The sequence below is a fragment of the Oxyura jamaicensis genome, chromosome 3 (genome assembly GCF_011077185.1).
Source record: "Oxyura jamaicensis isolate SHBP4307 breed ruddy duck chromosome 3, BPBGC_Ojam_1.0, whole genome shotgun sequence".
NCBI lineage: Eukaryota > Metazoa > Chordata > Aves > Anseriformes > Anatidae > Oxyura > Oxyura jamaicensis.
In genome coordinates, this window is record NC_048895.1 from 71,022,563 (window position 1) to 71,041,485 (window position 18,923).

Below are 18,923 nucleotides of genomic sequence, written 5' to 3' on the forward strand. Positions count from 1 at the left end.
CAATACCAAGGACACTATTTATTTATTTATTTATTTTAAAGTTATTTTAAAGTAACTTTTTTATCTCTGCACATTAAAGCCCCACAAGAAATAAACGCAATAGTACAACAATTAAAATATATAGTGATGTATCACCTTTACATGGTGAAGTTAATACATGAAAGTAATTTAAATTTTATTATTACAAGAGAGTTAATTTTTTTTTTTCAAATTCACTGCAGTTTCTTTGTGATGCACTTTAAACCACATTGTGTACTGATCAGTATCTCCTTTTTAAATTAGGTCCACAGGCTTTATACTAGATGGTTTCCCTCGTACTTCAGATGAAGCCCAGTATTTGTCAGAACAAGGACTCTGTCCTGATGTTGCAGTTTACCTTGATGTAGAAGAAAATGACATTATTGACCGTCTTTTTCCTCCACGTCTGCAAAAATGGAAGGAAAGACAGAACAAAAAAATGGAAAATAAAAAGAAACTGAAAGACTTGAAAGCAAAAATAAGGGTAGGTATTTAGTTCTGTCTACTTTTTTTTTTTTTTTTTTTTTTTTTTCAATTTCAGGGGCACAGGTCTGAAGACAGATTCTAAAACTGCCAAAGCAGTGAAGAGCACACAGAAGAACAGATATAGGAGCCAGGAGACGCAGCTCCCCACATTGACAGCATTCCCAGATTCATGATAGGAACCAAAAAGAATTCATGGCTCCTTTTCTCCTCTGCCCCTTCCACATTAGCACAGCCTGCTGCAATTAACTCATGCAGAAGTGCAGATATCTGGTAGAACAAGCAAAGTAACTGTGCTGCTGGACACCTGGCAGTGCAACAGCACTATTACTGAATAGGTTACAAGTGACTTGAAATTGAAACTTCTATGCAGACATGTACAATCCATGCAAGATATTCAAGGTTCCTAACTTTCTATAAAAGGAAGATATATTACTTCACATGTACTTTCAAAAAAGGTCCACGTACTTGTTACTAGAGAGCAGTTAACACACAGTATGTTAGTACAATGGAGTTTGGGACAAGACCCATATGGTACCAGTAAGTTATATTAGTTGCTTGTTCCAGAGGTTGGCTCTGAGAATGCATATTATCTTGCAGAGCTCAAGTATTTTTTGCTTTTACTCTTCCCTGATGCAAGCTGGAAATCTGTCTGGAAAAGGTGCATTCTAGTGAGCAGCCTGTATCGCTGTACTAGGTTCACCTTGTAAGCACTTATACTGAGAACTCTAGTGACAAATATGTGTGCTATGGATTTTAGGGTCCAAACTTCTACAGTGTAGGCACCAATATGTCTACCAACAAAAAAGGACAGTAACAGTGTGTTAATTAAAACTCATACACAAAGCAACTCTGCAAATTGATCGAGGCATAAAAGACCCCCGCTTAGAAGTAAGGAAAGGTGAAAAACAGGATTTCCAGAGTAACAATATTTTGATCTTTTAACTGATATGTATTGCAATACAGTTTTTAGTTGCACGTTGACTATTTTTCCGTAGCATGCAGTCAATGAACAAGATGAACGCTGTTGTGAGAATGGGGCATGGATGGGCATGCTATTCTCTCTTCTTTCATTACTAAAGTTGCATAGAGAGTTGGAAAGCAGATACACCTGTTGAATGCTGCATTAATTTCCTTCTCCACTGAAAGAAGCTGGCAACAGGGGACTGAGGAATGAGTACAACTACATTGTGGTGCTGTTCAGCAACACCTGAGTTGAAATAGTCATGCAAGTAAAGAAAATTAGACTGCAGTTTCTTGCTGCTCTGCCTCCAATGCCCTCGTACCCAGACTACTTTGTTTAAAGTTAATGTGGATTTCTAACACTGCAGGATTGCCTGCAGTGGTGATGTGCTCAGTTTATCTGATCTCAGTTCAGGTGGAAGCATCAGATTGTGCAAGAACAGCAGGTACAGGTTGAATCCCCATTAACCATAGTGGTCTTAAGTAGAATGCTTCTGTGTATTACTTCTGAGGTAGAATTTAACCACTGTGTATATGACAGGTATCTACTGAGTATGTATGGAGGAATATAATTTGAATGCTTATAACTTGATCAAAAATGTGCAGTTTTAAACATGCTTAGCAAACAGCACACATGTAATACTAGCCTCATTCATCCCTTTGCCAAATGGCACTAACTACCTACAAATTTAGAAACTCTGTAGCTTTTTTGTTTGACTCTTTTACTGACAAAAAGATTATATTTTCAGTGTGAACAGAATCACAGTCTTTTTTTCTCTAATCTCATTTTCAAAAGTTGCCAAGTTAATTTTACAAAAAATTAAGCATATGTTCACCTATAAGCATATCTGATCTGCAATAGTTGAGGCCGCACAGACAGGATTTTTTAGCATTAGAAGCAACTCAAACAGAGTTTTAAGGTGGAAAGAATAATGTTAATTCTAGTTCATTATACCAATTCTCAGAGGAGATTTTTTATTAGTGAATATCATTGTCTTCTTACATCTTTTTTTTCATTAACAGGATGAGAAGATTGCTAGAAGAAGGGAAGAACTTGTAGCAGAACAAAAAAAAAGGAAACAGGAGGTAAAAAAGTTACAAAAACTATTTTAAATAGAATTGTTTGCATTCATATCTTAGAAATTTCTAGGGCTTTTGCTCACAGTTTTCAGGGCAATGTATAATAGTACAAATGTGATAGACTGTCTGAAACGTCTGCTTTCCCAAATAATTTGACAAGATATTTAAATAGTTTTAGAAACTATTGACTCATCAACACTAAAAATAATTCTCAATACATGCCCCAATTCAGCAAACTACTTAAGAATGTCTTTAACTTACCTAATTTGTAAGCATAAGAGTGATTGCAATTAGATGTGTGTTTTAAGTACCCTGTCAAGTCCACAGTTAATGCAGAATAGGATTCTACCAGGACTTCTGCCCAAACTCAATTACAAAGCATATTTATAAGGGTGTAAATGAACAGTTAAACTGCTCAAGAAACTCGGTCAGCTACACTATCAGCTAACAAGTGGGTTCTTAACAAAGTCCTGCCAAACTACAATACCCAGCTATCTATAACAGATACTTCTCAAAAATACTCTTCTCTTCAAAACTGCAGCATAGTGATTAAGAATTTTAAGCATTTTCAGATACGATGCTTCACTGTATGCACTATGCAATACCTCTGTATTTTCTTCTGAAATACAAGTTTAGAATTTACTAGATTTTTGCTTGCAACAAAGGATGCCTCCAAAATGAGGTTTGGTTGAATTAATGATTTTTCTTATTAAAAAAAAAAAAAAAAAAAAGAGATAGTATATGTTCCCTCAAACCAGATGTATAGGAGACATGAAGACAGAATATTTTACATTTATAGATTTTAGCAAACAGGGAACATGATGAAGCCAGTGAGGAGGAAGATGAGAGTGAAAATGAAGACATTGAAGCCATACTTGAAGAGGAGTTTTTAGAAGAAGAAGAAGAAGAGGCTGAAGAAGAACAGGAGATTGATGCTGTTGAGCGCATGCAAAATGAGATTGCAGAGAAGTTTGATTCAGAAAGAGACAATTTACAAGGTGTACAGGTACCTATTCCACTGCTTATTTTATTAAATTACACAATCTATAAATTATATGATAATAAATGTATGATGCAAGAAGTCTTCAGTGTTATTTTAGTTGTCAGATTTTAAAGTTACAGTGCTTGAGCAATAATGCAGCTGATGTCATGAGCTAAATATGTGAACAAGATGAAAACTGTACGAAGAAACTCCATGCTTAAAAAAGTACATAGTTTATAAGACAAATAGGTCAGTCAACACAGGCAACCAAACTAGAGAATCATGAAGATATGAATAACAATTCATATATGCTTTTTAATGCAAATTTTTATTAGCATGTAATAGAATTATGTTAATTGGGATTGCACACTAGTAATAATCCCTTGTTACAGCTTACTCAATATTTTCCCCATTTTTTAAAATTTCAAATAATGTTTATGCCTTTATTACTAATGCTATATACCTTGCTATTTCTGATATGTTATTCAAGACTTTTGCTTATTACCTGATTTTTTAATTGACGGTCCTCTTTGACATTGTGGAATCTTCATCTTTTATGTAAGAATAAATGAGGACTTTGAAACATTGTAGCACTTGTAAAAGTATTAATAATATCTTTATATTTTAGTTGAATAAGCTGGGGAAGAAGAAGTCACCAGAGAGCAGCAATATTTTTAGACAGTAGCTAGAGAAACCATTCTAAATTGTTTGGAGTAGGGAAGAATGATATTTGAATATTTTTACAAAATATACTTCTCAAGATTTAGCTTGATCATACTATATTCCTCATATATTCCTAATTTTCCATTTCTTTTTGAATACTGTGATACCTAATGTAGCCTGGGTAACTTAAACTTCAGTGGGGAGGAAGACCAATCTCAAATAAAACTTTGCTGCTTTACAGTGATAACTTGATCAAGAAATCCTTGAAAGTTCACAGAAAATCTTGCTGATGGTCATTAATGAAAATCTGAACATGTTTATTATTTTAATATTTTATTATTTTTCAATTAACCAGGAAGAACTTGAAAATTTGCAAATACCTCTAATTGAGATCAATGGAGGACGAAAGCCTCACATCGTACGCTACCAAATATATTGCAAGCTGAATTCTCTAGTGGAAAACCGTGAAAGCATTTTTGAGAAATGTTACCCGATAAGTTTGCCACTTGCACATAAGATGTTAATTTTCTTATATAAGTTTCCAAGTTCTTTTGGTCAGTGGGATCCAATCAAGGTAATTTTCTTCAATAATATAAAAATATTTTTAGGAAGTAATACTTTTAAATATTTTAAATACTTTTAAATATTTCTCATAAAAATATTGAGACAATATCATGTAACACTAGTAATACTTAATGAAAACTACATTGCTGAATCAAAACTACAACACTGAATATACACAAAATACAGCAAGCATTTGTAATAAAAGGTGTTAGTCTTTTCAATGTAGGCAGCTAAACCAACACTGAGAGGCATTTAGTAAAATTTGCTACACTAGCATTACCGATGCAATTAAAGGTGGCAGTGAGTCAGAAAGAAATGCCTAATTGGTAATAATCCATGAAATGTAGAACAACAAAGATGTTAAAGCCTTCTAGAAGCAGTGAAAACAAGCTGGAAGGATTTGGGGGTTGAATTTGCAAGAAGTCGTGTAGGTGGCCATCAACAGTTGCAGTAGCAAAAAAGTATGTCATTCATCAGCAATAATTCTTTGTTGTCAATATGCATGAATTTTGAAGAACAGTAAATCTGATTTCCTATTTTACCAGAGGTATGAAAAGTTGAGGTCAGAAAGTACTCATATTTATCTATGTGTGCTGATAGACTTTTATATGTAACAAGCAAAATGTTAGTGGGTAATATTTTTTTAATGCTAGAAATAAAATCAAGTTGGATTGCGAGTAAATCACAAATAAAAAGGAGGGCTGATTAACAATAAAACAACAAGAGCAACCAAAAAAATAGAAAGCAGAACGTTTCTGAAGGAAAGATACATTTGGCCTTCATTTCACTATGCTAATTAATCAAGTAACTTTTTCTTTTTGCACAGTCGTCATGTTGGTCTTTGTTTTCACCTCTTCCAGATCATGTTTTTCCTTCTTTAATCTTGGTAACCAGAACTGTACATAGAACAGATCTAATTAGGACTTTAGAGAATCAAAACACTTAAAGTGTTTTAGGATCAGAGCTGCCTTTTCCATGGCTGCATAAAATTGGCATCTAATAATCTAAAAGACTGACTGATAGAAGTAGATATGTCTTCTCAGAATTGTATCATTTCCAGTTACTGAATCCCAGCTTAATATATGAAATTCTTATTAGTCCCTACATGCTAGGATTTGAACTTTGTCCTATTAAAGTCATTACAGTTTTGTTATTCCATTTCTTCCAATCCTTCATTTATGCTGTGTAGTTTTTTCGTTCTTTTTTTTTTTTTTTTTTTTTTTTTTTTTTTTTTTACCAACTAAGAAAAAAAAATATTCAGTTGGAAGAAAGTCCTATAAAGCCATTAGATGAAATCAGAGGAGTGTGCTGACAGTAGGAAATGTACATGCTGACAATAATGAAAGGAAAATAAGATCATTTTAAGGGTATTTTAGGATATTATAGAAATGATGCAATTGATTACAGACTAGAGGGTTTTTGAAGAAGGGCAGATAGAGTATATGACAATTACTTTTAAACTAAAATGATAGGGGGAAGTAGTTTTGCAACTGATTAGATATGCAAAGAAAAATGATGAGCTGAGGGAGGAGTGTGAGCAAATATACAGACTCCTGGCATCTTATAAATTGAGGGCAAATACTCTGAAATGACTTCTTGTGAGAACAAGAACCTAAGAATTAGTCCAGAGTCTGGCAAGGTAATGGCATGCAGCAAACAGTTCCTTACCTTACTGTATCAAGCAGATTGTCTTATATATGTTTACTGTCTTCAGCAAATACTAATAGATTTGTGAGGTATGATTTACCTCTAAATAAGCTGAGTTGGCTTCTCTGCATTATTTCATATCCAGGCCTGGAACCTTCCGATTTTTTTTCAATTTGTTCAATACAGAGACAGATGTACTGGACTGTGGTTGCCAGGATCCATCCTAGAGGCCTTTTAAAATAATTGTCACTTTTTCCACATTCCTTTTTTGTTGAAGGAGCCAACGTAAGCAATAGGTTATACATCAGTCAGTAACAATTTCACTTCTGCATCCCCCTAGAACTGTGACATGAATACCATCTGGTCTTTGCAGTTTTCTCTACAAATGTCTCCAGTTTGTTCTAAAACAATTTTTGACACTTTAAGGCAGTTCCTCAAGAAAGACTCTAACACGGATATGACTAAATTCTTCCATAGTGAACAGTACTGCAAGAAATTCATTTAGTGTTTCTGCAATGACCATTTCTGCCATTGCTTCTTGTCTTACTTCTCAGTTAGCCATCAGCACTACAGACTTTCTAGTAGGTAACCTGATGTATTTGAAACGATTCCATCAGCAGTATATTTATTTTACCAAAAGCTTTTTTGGCTTGCTTCATTGTGCACCACATTTTAAATATCGATGTTCATTTTTGTTTTCTTATTTTGGAAGTGACTTCTGCTGAATACAACATTCTAAGTGTATCCTCTACTGTCAGGCAGATAAGTGTTTGTTTTGTCGTTTTTTGTTTTTGTGTGTGTGTGTGTGTGTGTGTGTGTGTGTGTTGTTGTTTTGTTTTGTTTTGTTTTGTTTTGTTTTGTTTTTTAACTTACAGGGGAATATTTTTATCCTTAATAGAAATGGCATAAATTCTTTGAAAATTAAAAACAAAAAAATAGACAAAAAATTGTTATACATTATAACTCTGATTACACTCTACTGATGGACAGAAAGTGTTACGGTACCACCTACTGGAAACAGTGAATATTCTTTCTCTCTTCAGTGGTTACTTCATCTTTTTATACAATTACATACGTACAGAAATTCCACAAACTCATACAAAATATTATGCCTATATGTATGTATTTCAGAATACTTTGATGTTTTGTCTCAACCAGTAGTATATCTCAACCTGCCTGTAAAACCACTTTTGTAGGATGAAGGGAGAGAAGGCTATGCCAAACCTAATCAGCTGCTTCCCATTTTGTATATTCTACAGCTAAGTGAAGGAGAGGTAATCAAGCCAGCACAAAGCCCTGAAAACACACTCTTTCCTGTAATCCATCGACAATATATTTATTTCTTTTCAAGTAAAGAAAATAAAGAAACGTTTATGAAAAATCCCATCAAATATATTTGTCAGCCAAAACCTAAACCACCTGTGCCAGTTAAGATTGCAATCGTGGGACCTCCAAAATCTGGGAAGACTACAGGTAGGAGACACTATTACCTATAAAGCAAAAGATTATCTAATGAGTGATGCTGTGTCTGTCATTACCACTATTAAAAAAGTCATAAACCTCTAATATTGTTACTCTTCCTGCTCTTTTTATTGGGCATAGAAACCTTTAGTTACATTCTGTAGTGTATCATTTTATAGTCAGGTACTTACAGATTATCCATCTTAATTTTATTGCAGCTTCTTACCAAGTTAGTGAACTGGAACTGCTAGACTGGTCTGTAAAAGGGGCAGTAACAGAAGTGTATTTTCTAAGATATTTTTGAATAAAATTGACTATGGCTGCTGAGGTTTGAGCTAAATTGAGTTAAATTGAGCTAAAGTGTGCCCTGGGCACACTTTGCACATATGCAAAGGTCTGGGTCCTTTAGGGAGCTAATTGGGGTTAGGTGCCTGCTTACCAAGATTATGCATTGCAAATGACCCAGGGAATGACAACATAGCTTGTAAGACTAAGGACATACTTTAACAGACTGCTAGGCTGTGATGTGCTTATGTAAAAGTTGGTTATTGAAATCAAAATGTTTTGCAGTTGCCAGGAAATTTGCAAGCATATATGGGCTGCTGCGGCTGAGTATAGGAGATGCCATACGGCTAGTGATAAACAATCAGCCCGAGAGTGCCTTGGGACTTCAGTTAAAGCAGCACCTTCACAAAGGACAGACTGTACCTGATGAACTGGCCATCCAGGCCCTGGATATAGCTCTGATGGACCGTGTATGTACAAGCACTGGGTAAGAGTCTTTTTTGGGCTTTTTCTTTAGGGATTTTTTCATGATATGCCAGTTCCTCCAGAGGCAGTGATTCCCACATTATCACTGTAAAACCATTTCACTAAGACACATCAGTGGTTTATGCATTAAGAAAATAACCTGTCCAAAATGCAATTCTTCACGTTACTCAGGAAAACCAGCCCAAAACATAATTTTCTGCAATTTTCAAGTCAGCTTTTTCCATCAAATTCAAGTCATATGTTTTATGTTACCTTTTTTTTTTTTTTTTTTTTTCAGCCAACAAGCCAATACTTTCTATTATACATTGAAAACTGCCATTTTCTCTCTCTTATTACCAACTGCAGTACAAACTTGGATACCTGATTCTCTCTGGTCAAGCAGACTGGTAGTTCAGTGTTCTTTTTTTTTTTTTTTTCCTGGTTTTGTTAAGAGTTAACTTAATAAGGAGGAACAGAAACCAGTAATTCTTTCCAGCTAATTTCATATGTGATCCAGATTTCCTAGTTCTTTTCCCACCACAGAAACACTGTCCAAGATAGGCAGACCTAAAAAGCTTTCACTTCATGATCATGATTTCATGAAATTCAACTCTCTCCAAAAAAGTATTGTTACAGGAAAAGGCCATTTGGGATTAACCTCTGAAAATTATTTCAGCTTGAGATCAGAATTTGTTCAGCTTTTCTATCATGCTAAATACTGTTTTAGTAGATTATGCCCCAGTGTTGCCTAATATATAAAGCATTTCTAATATGAAGAAGCATTTATTCTTCAATAGGATTTAAAAAAAAATCAACCAATGTAAATCATTTTATTTTTCATCTTGAAAACTAATTCCCCCAATTCATATGGAGATTTCGCATAGTTAAAATTATGTTTCTGAATGACTAATGTGTCAGAATTTAAAACTCCATCATTTCTATGTCCACATTTCTATACCTTTTGCCCCTTGTATATTTCCTTTACTCATTACTATTTCTAATTTTAGCTACTTGATTTTTTTATTTTTAATTTTAATTTGATTGTAAGTCCTTCAGAAAGAAGACTGTGTCTATCAAGTCAGGATTGATGGCATAGGAATAGACTGTTGTCTCTGTTGAGAATGTACTGGGAATACAGGTAGTCTTAATGGTTAATTAGGAACTTATTTCTTAGAAAAACTGTCTTTCTGTTTCTGTTTGTATGCAGAGTTGTTATTGATGGGTATCCTGTAACAAGAAAACAAGTAAGGCTCCTGGAATCAGCTAGGATAATTCCAGTGAAAATCTTTGAATTAGAAATGGATGCAAAGGAAGTGTTCAGAAGAGCTCTGTTGGACAAAGAAAGCATGAATAGGTAGTGATTGTCCCTGATATTTTTATCCACATAATATTGTCATCTCTTTCTATGTATGTGCCTCAGTGCTGTACTCTGAAAGTGCTGCATAACCCAGCTGCCTCCAAACTCCACATATGAACAGACATGGGCATCAGGCCCTCAACAATCTCAACAATGACCCTCAACAATGCTTTGATTTCCATAGAACAAAAATGAAGATATAAGTTGCCAAAGAAATCTGTGGCACTCTCTGGACAGACCCCCCAGAGTGCATGGCTGAGGATATTGATATGCAATGGCATGCGCCTACTGCTTAGTTTAATAGATTTTAATGAAATTGTGTATCCAAAAATTTACTAGCTCACTCTGCTGCTGAAGTTTATTATTCATCAATTCAATATTGTCATTATAAGAGAAATTGATATTTTCTTTAAATGTTAATTGTGGTTCTTTTTTAAAAGGATAGAAATTATGTATACTTTAATAACATACAATTTTGTTGTATGATGAGCAACAAAGTTGCTCATCTAAATCTTACAATTAATCTCTCTTGTTTTTATGAGTTAAATATTCTGTTTAAAGACCTATTGGATGTTTTTGAGGAAGACCACTAAGTAGTGTATAAACCAACAGAGAGTTAAAAAGAACAGAACATTCACCTTGAAATTAAATTGTATAAGAACCTGGTTCTCATCAGGGGAAGAATTTCTAAGAAGTTCCAGCTAGCTTAGAGCATTATTGCATGTCTCTTTCATTTTCTCTCTTTCATTTTATCAAGTAATCAGTACAACACTTAATTGTTTACTGAAAGTCTAAAGACTATTTGCATAGCAAAAAATTAATGCTTCTCTTTGAAAGCATTTAAACTCTAAATACCTTATTAACTCTAAATACCAAACTAATTACATTTATAGGTTTAAATACAAATAAATGCACAACTTCAGACATAGAGAAATGAATACTATTAGAACAGAAGTTTCTTTCTTTCTTTCTTTCTTTTTTTTTTTTTTTTTTTTTGACTCATTTACATTTAGAACCAGAACAGTAAAAGCTTCTATGTTCTAGTGAAAATCTCTCTTCTGGTCTTGCATAAAGTTTTTAGAGGTCAAATGGATCATTTTCTTTTATGTATATGTAAATATAACAGTTTTCAAAATATATCCAAGGATTATGACTAATTCTCAATTTCAAACAGTGTAATCCAGAATTAAGCCTGTTTTTCAATGAACTACTTACCTTCATTCTAAAAGTCTCATAACATTTTTCTAGGGTAGCATTTTATGTTATATAGATCGTGTGTGTTGGCTAATATGTGCTGACACAATCCAAAACCTTTACAGAATATTGATTTCTATTTGGGAAATAAATAACAAGGTTTTTGTTCTTTGTTTCTGAACATAACTGCCTGGTCAGAAGCATATCATACATTCTATGATTCTCTGATACTTCTTCCCATATGGAACTGGTATCATTCCTGATAACAAATCTGTGTTTCTCAAATACATTCTATTGATTCAGAAAAGCAGAATTTTGAAAAAAGATGTAAATTTTAGACTTCATTTTAAATCAGACATTCAATAAAATGATCTAATCTTCAGACTCATATTAAGTCAGTGCTATTTTTTGTTGTCTTCAGACCTTCCTACCCTGTACATGACAGCTCACAGATTCTAGCAATTAAAAATTCCTGCTATAAACAGCATATTGATGCAATCAGGACCTACTATAAGAAGGAGCACCAGAACTGGTGTGTGATTGATGCCTCTCAGAGCAAGTGGTGGATATGGAACAAAGTACTGCAGGAAGTTCAAGTGGTTGTTAAAGAAATACAAATATACCTGGAAAGGATAAAAGAAGGTAAAAGAAAAACAAAGCTGCTCAGAATAATATTAATTTATTTAAGAAGCTGTAATGTAGTGAGTGCATTTAAATTAACTTCAACTTGCTTTGAATGAACCTAATTCCTGGGCATATACCTCAAATTCTTTGATCTCATCTGGAGAGAGCTTGAAGAGATCTCCTGAAGACAGCAAAGGCAAAACCAACTATAGCACACTGCAGCCATCTTCCAAAGAACAGGGTAGCAGAATACAGCTGAAAGAAGTCAGAGGTCTTGAAGTCCACAGCAGATCTCTCAACTTTGAGTGATAACAGAAAATCACAAAGGGTACCCCAAAATATACAAGGGGAACTATGACTTGCAGATTAACTTAAGTGTCAGTGGAGGAATTGGGAATGAAGGCAAAAATGTTAATTATAAATTAAGAATTAAGGTTAAATGTCCATTTGTGTTAATTTCTGTACTGAGGGATGAAAAGCATGAAATGGCATAGCTCCCACTTGAATTTGTATATGTCAGCATAGGTCAGGATTAAATGTGCCCTTCAAATATGTCTATACAGTTTAACAGGGATTTTTCTAAAGCACAATCATGTCTCATCTTCCTTATCTCATACCTTCCTTTTGGTTTTAACTTTTACAGCTCTGTGGCTGCACTCTTCTCACAAATTTCAGTCTTAAGACTCATCAAGTTTGAAAAGCAGAGTTTTTAAATAGCCTGGGTTTATATGGATTGTATTCAAGATTTTGAATATATTTCATCCAGATAAACTGTAGCAAGATACAGATACATTTGCAAGATAAAGATGAATAAATGGGAAGCTTTTTTCACACCTTGCACTTTTTTTCACCAATGTAAATAAATATAGTAGCTGAAGTATTCCTTAGCAACACAGGGGATTAACAAATTATAAATAAGATTGTCCCAGGGAAAACACACTAGCAAGCTAAGCATGCAGAGTATCCCACATAACTAATTATTATTGTATTTCTTGAGTAAATGCTAGGACAGTGTCATTAACATTCATTTATAAAATGGGTTGCAACTTTATTTAATACCAATCTATAAAAATTTCTATCTTGATTCTCATATCATTTTCACATTATAACCTGGAACATCTTCTAAACTGTAACATTTCTACATAGAAATGCTTTACATTTCTGTCCTTCATTAGCAAAACATTTTTATTAACAGGCAAAGCAGCCAGCATTGCTGATTTATGTATCACCCCTGAAGAGCTGCAGTGTCGGCTGGGGGAGTTTGGCCAGTACTGTCCCGTCAGCCTTGCAGAGAAGGGTGAATTGGTTGACTGCTCTAGCACATCATCACTGCAGTTTGCTGCAGAGTTTCGAGGACACTATTACAAAATGGCTTCACAGGAAGAACTGGAGGTAAGTGTCCAAACGCTTGTGGGGAGGGGATTAGAGGGAAAGGAAATGTTGCCTGGATTCAATTATGTACAGAAACAAGCAATAGGTAACTTGAATTAGACTACTATTCCTAGTATTCTCACTCTTAGTCTGTATACTTTGCTATCAAATGTCCAGTTAGACAAAATGCAGCTGAGAGACCCCTCAAACCAGTGCTCTTCTTACAAATTGTCATAGATGAAAGATTAATTTTAAAGTAACCATTTCCTTCACTCTCCATCTGTTTTGGAGGGGGTTGGGGGTAAGAAGCCGCAATGGATAGTGATGAATCGTGGGTGGATAGCGATGATTTCAACTGAGAGTGGGTTGGAAATGAAATGACTTACCCAACTGTAGCAGCAGTGCCAGCATACTAAGAGGTGTTGTAGAAGAAACAAGTATGTAAATTTCATGAGCCAGTCCTCTGGAGTTTGACTAACAGTCTTTCAGTCCTTCTTTTATTATAAAAACATTTAAGTTCTCCTTTTACAGAAATTCTTGGGCAGACCAGAAGTTTATGTGCCACCACTGGCACCTCACCCTCTTCCACCCCCAAATATGCTACCAAAAAGACTAACAGCGGCAGAAGTGAAGGCCTTATTCCCCAGAAGTGCTGAAATGCAAGGATACTGTCCAGTCACTTACCTGGATGGAAAACAGAGGTACATCATTCCTGTTTTCATCATTTGAATTGCAAACAATGTATCCTATATTAACACATTAATGAGGAAATGCTTTCAGAATACTTTTTAATAACATTCAGGGTTTGGAAAGAAAAACCGATCACAACCCTCTATATTGTGCCTGTGGCTTTGCAAATCCATGCAAAATAACCTTCTGAAACTCATATGACTACAGGTTTCAGACTGAATATGGACAAGCTTGCATAGAAAGTAAAATGCAAGTACAAAATGTCTAAATTTTGGGACCCTGGAAGACTTCCCTTGAATCTGAGTTTGCGTTCCATTCATGTCGTAACTCCACCTCAAAATAAAACACAGAAATGCAGCACTGTCTCTCTCTTCTATCTGCTTTCAGTTTCCACAGGAAGGAAACGCAAGTGTGCAGTCTGGAAAGGAGCACCACCATGCTATAGTGTGAAAACTGGAGACCAGCCTTTTCCAAACTTCTGCTCCTGTCCTCCACTAGTTTTCTTGCAGTAGTGGGCACTAAAAACATGGTTGCTTCAGCTGTTAAAAGATTTTGCATTAGTCTTTATTCTGAGGGTGAAAAATACCCCGTCAACTCTCTGCCTTTACAGCATGGTGTAAAGTATTTCTAGTAACCAGACTTGAGGTATATCTGAAGCATGCCAAAGATCAGCAGTTCCTTTACATCTCTAAGTGAAAGAAGCAAAAGGGTTGGGTTTCTCTTCAAAATCCTTTAACAGCTGTGAAGCAGACTTGTGTAGTGGGGACTTAGGTTGGCCAGATGATTGCCTACTTGAGATTAGTAGAAGGAAAGATACATAGGTCATCAGTTCTTTGAACCCAGGATTACTTCTCCTTATGTATCTTGGATAATGTCAATTTACTTAAATTGACAGTTAAATAGAAAAGTATTAAATGCATGAAATCCATCTCCCCAAAGCTGACTGAAGGTGACAGCAAGCTTAGCTTTCTGGAAGAGAATTAAGCCAGCCACACGGATCTGTGTTGACTTACTGTCTTTTGTGAAGTCTGCTTGGATGTAGTTTGAGTTTTCTCTATCACAACCCTTCAAAAGTTCAAACAAATCCTACAAAACCTATGTAGATGGAATACCGAACTACTACAATCTTTTAAGAGATCTATAAATCTCCACCTTAAAGCTCCACTGATTTCCTCAGTGTGCAGGAATTCTTCATTGAGGTACAACCTCAGGAGTCAATTAATTCTGTGCTGTCCCATCCTAACCTTCTGAACAACCACGGTTGCATTTTAACTAGAGGAGCTCTAGAGTGGCTCCATAAAAGTCCCTTTATAAGCAGGTTTTGAGGCAGGGACTCACTCAGATTTTGACCCTTGTAGCTGCCAGTAATGTGATGGAAGCATGGCCAATCTGCTTGCTACTTTTTGTAGTTCCTACAATTGCTAAATTGCCAGAAGGCTCCCAGTATCTGATGAGCGTGCACTGCACAATACTTTCTTTCTCTGTCTCTTCAGATATGAAGCTTTGGTGCCTGGCAACACTGAGTACGCAGTAACATACCAAGATAAGGTATATGTTTTTGAGACTGAGGAAAAACTTCTGAAGTTTATGAGGTGAATATACTAACTGCATTTTCAACCCTAATCATGTCACAGTTTATACATCTTTAAAGTGTTTACGTTTTATCTGATTAGGTTACCAGAGAAATACTGGAATTTGAAGCTTCCACGTAAGCTCCCTCCAAAAAAGGAGCCAATACTACTCACTGCACTTCCCATGGCTGGATACCTTGAACAGGTCAGTTGCTGCTGCTTTTTTTAAAACGTGATTGTGCAGCGTATAGGATAGGCCACCCAGTTGTTTTTGGTTTTAAATGCAATTTAAGACTTACAAGTATTAAGAGGATTATATTAAATTGAAAATTGCTTACTTACCATTGAGAGGATTTTTTTAGATTTAAAATAATAGATATCAGTAACTTAAATGGTAAAAATACAAGATACCAGAGGGGAATAAGAAACTGCGAGATTATATAAGGGGTTTTATGACTCTTTTACTTATCATACCTTGTAACATTTTGCTTTTATTTGTAAAACCACAATAGACACAAGCCTATCTGGAATCATTTAAGGATAGTTGGTTACATTTTCAGATATGGTTATGAAATAAAAAAAGATTTTACAGTCACTTCCCTCCCAATTTTGTATTTTTTTTGTTGTTTGTTTCTTTTTGTCTTTTTGTTGTTGTTTACAATTCATTAGCTTAGATATCATCCTACATTGTTAGATTTGCATGACAACAGGATCAGGATTTGTATATATTTTTGTTCTAGATCTCTGTAATGGTCTTCTAAATCAGTTTTATTTCTTCAGGGAGTAGCAACTTCTCTAATAAAAGCTCTGAATGAAGTTGGATGCTTAAAGCCGAAGTTTCCATTCCTAAGCGTAAAAAAAACTGCTCTGCTGTTTGTGGCCTGCCATTTAAAAGGTAATATACAAAATAATTTGCTATGAAAACAATCAATTAAATAGCTGCAGTAAATCTTCTGATACAACATTGATAATTTATTTTTTCTTATGTCCGATCTGGAAAAATACTATTATATGCTGATTGAAGTACACATTGCCAAGTTTCTTTGAGATGTGCATGGACCAGGAATGAAAATAAGGTTAACAGTACAAGCAGACAGATAGGCTCACAAATCATGAGATTTTAATGACATTTTATCACCAACAACTTGATGGCCTTGGTAACATCTCTAACAGGTATCAGAATTTTGAGACAGAAGGTTAGATTTTTGTAATTTAGGTGGCACCATATTTTAAAGCAGTCACAGACAACCTGAATTGTCTTTAAAAATTACTGAATCACTGTAATAAAAGACTGCTGAAACACACTCTGAGAAATGGTTTCAATGCCTGAATGCTTGTCTTTTTTAAACTGTATTAAGTATGCAAATAATACTTAGTAAAAATCCTCACCTTGCAGATAACTTCAGGACAGCTTTCTGATCATACACGTCTCTGACAAGACATCAGCTAAATATGTAAATGAAAAGTCTAATTGTATTGAAAAACAGCTTAAGTGCACATAAAACAACTGTCACTTTAAAGAAAAGCATTTCTTTTACAAGGGCTAAGTACTGATACACTAAATTATACAGTACCAGAGAATAGACATCTGTGCAGATTCAATTAGATTTTTGTTTTTAGCAAAGAGAAATGAATTGTTATTTATCAGTCTGCTTGTTTGTGAAGTTATCTGACAAGATTTCAATATTAATAAGCGTATCAGTATGCTGATTATTTTTAATTCATTTTTTTTAATTTAATCTACGATCTGACCACCTTACTTTTGCATAACAAACAATTCAAAATTTAAACTAGGTGTTTAGTACTAAGAACACAAAATTATGATAAAGTAATATCTCATGGAGTTACCAGAGATTAGGACTACTTCTTCAGTGAGGAAAGTTGTTCAAACTTCATCTCCTGCACTCATATTGGCTATTTTTTAGAACTTTTTTTTTTCTGCACTCCAAGAAAACCAAGACAACAGTTGCAGCTAATAACCTTTAACTGTCTGCAATCAGGCTACAAGGATTACAGCTTTCAGGATTGCTGCAGCCTGATTTGCAGCTCTGCTGTGGCTTTGGTCTGGTTTCCAGTATATACTGCTAGAGATTACTGGACCAAAACGAACACTTCTTCAACTTAACAGTTTTGCCTTTTGCAAAAGTTTTCACCACCTGTTTGGTAGGTGATCTTCACCTTACCTTTTTGGAGGTTTTGCTTATCCTGTCAGATAACAGCAACCTTTATTACCTGTTTACTGTTAACATCTAACATTACTCTATCCAGCTTCCAGTGCCCTTCACAGTATTCTTGGGCTATCACACGTTTTTGCTGGAGTAGCTTTGTTAGAGAAGACCACTGAACAGGGTAGGCACTATAAGCCCCTGTATAAACATACAGTTCTTAAACCAGCAAAGCTGGTTTTGCATTGTAGATTGTTTCATCCACAAAGACTGTTTTTATTCTATTGTTAGCACAGCTTTGCTAACGTAACTATGTCCATTCTAGGAATGCTTTGCTCATGTGTTGTATCATTAAAACATTATTAGTGCTGCATGATGAACTGTAAGGGTTATGTAAGTGCACAGAACTCTCCTCCTGCACTGACAGTTTGACTACAGGAATCTGGGAAAACAGGTTTTCATGTAAGACTATGCAAAACTGCTTCTGAGTTTAAGACATAGCATTCTGGTACACTGAAAAATCACCTTTGCAAATATATTATTATTGTGTGTCTCTTCTCTGAAGAGACACACAATGCTGTTCTTGATCAAAAACTTGATCAAAGTGCAAAAAACGGATGTACCCCAAAATATGGCTTAGGACAGAGATAAAAAGGGAAAGAACCAATACTACCTTCTTTGCAAAGTCCTTGGCTTTGAAATTTCCTTCCTCCTCTGAAGTATCAGGGGTATACAGTCAGCTTTTAATTTCTTATGGGCAAAGTATTTAGATCATAGTTTAGTTGTGCTGAGGATGCAAAAATTCCAAGGATGGTGCTGAACCTGCTTGGCTCCAAGCAAATCTACTGGTTCACGCACAGACATATGGCCATGCTACTTTGGTGGGCACTGGGTCCTCTTACTTGCCTTGCTCTGCAAGGGCGATGCACGCTGGGCACGGCACAGCCCAGGGCAAGAACCACGCTTAGGTAAACCACCACGCCCAAGCTCGATGTCCCTGCACGCTGTTACCTGTCAGGAGCCAGGGCCCGGCGCGGTGCCCGCACGGCTCCCGCAGCCGCTCGGCGGGCCGGCACACTAAGGCGGCGCTTTGTTCCCCGCAGCGCACAACCCGCGGAGCTCGGCTCAGGGCCGCCAGGCGTACCGGCGGAAGCTGGCGGAGCTGAGGGAGCACTGCGAGCTGGTCCCCTACCTGGGCCGGGCGATGCCGAGCGACTACACCGAGCCCCACCGCCGGCCCCCCGGCTTCGATCTCAAGCTGCGGACCTTCCTCTCCCTCAAGGACGCCCGCCCCACCTTCCCCTAGCCCGGGCCGGCCCGGGCGGCGGTTGGGGAGTTCG

At 35.9% G+C, this 18,923-nt stretch overlaps 1 protein-coding gene and 1 long non-coding RNA gene across 8 annotated transcripts in view; one reads left to right on the forward strand and one right to left on the reverse strand.

Annotated features, from left to right (window-relative positions):
• AK9 (adenylate kinase 9) overlaps window positions 1–18,923 on the forward strand; it is a 66,982-nt gene that overhangs the window by 47,899 nt on the left and 160 nt on the right. For all 6 annotated transcript variants that reach the window (XM_035323184.1, XM_035323187.1, XM_035323186.1 and 3 more), the window contains 14 exons: window positions 283–502; window positions 2,488–2,550; window positions 3,344–3,550; window positions 4,545–4,763; window positions 7,660–7,873; window positions 8,432–8,633; window positions 9,819–9,965; window positions 11,584–11,804; window positions 12,982–13,178; window positions 13,689–13,858; window positions 15,341–15,439; window positions 15,521–15,623; window positions 16,199–16,313; window positions 18,687–18,904. In XM_035323184.1, coding sequence (XP_035179075.1) covers window positions 283–502; window positions 2,488–2,550; window positions 3,344–3,550; window positions 4,545–4,763; window positions 7,660–7,873; window positions 8,432–8,633; window positions 9,819–9,965; window positions 11,584–11,804; window positions 12,982–13,178; window positions 13,689–13,858; window positions 15,341–15,439; window positions 15,521–15,623; window positions 16,199–16,313; window positions 18,687–18,889 — 2,380 coding nt within the window. In that variant the 3' untranslated portion in view covers window positions 18,890–18,904. The remainder of the gene's footprint in view (window positions 1–282; window positions 503–2,487; window positions 2,551–3,343; window positions 3,551–4,544; window positions 4,764–7,659; window positions 7,874–8,431; window positions 8,634–9,818; window positions 9,966–11,583; window positions 11,805–12,981; window positions 13,179–13,688; window positions 13,859–15,340; window positions 15,440–15,520; window positions 15,624–16,198; window positions 16,314–18,686; window positions 18,905–18,923) is intronic.
• On the reverse strand, window positions 271–18,895 carry LOC118165231. 2 transcript variants are annotated; one of them, XR_004749929.1, is made up of 4 exons: window positions 18,776–18,895; window positions 16,808–16,864; window positions 1,216–1,295; window positions 271–424 (listed from the first exon to the last, which is right to left on the reverse strand). It is a non-coding gene; the product is annotated as an uncharacterized LOC118165231 (long non-coding RNA). The 2 variants fall into 2 exon arrangements; XR_004749928.1 differs by having other exon boundaries at window positions 1,205–1,295.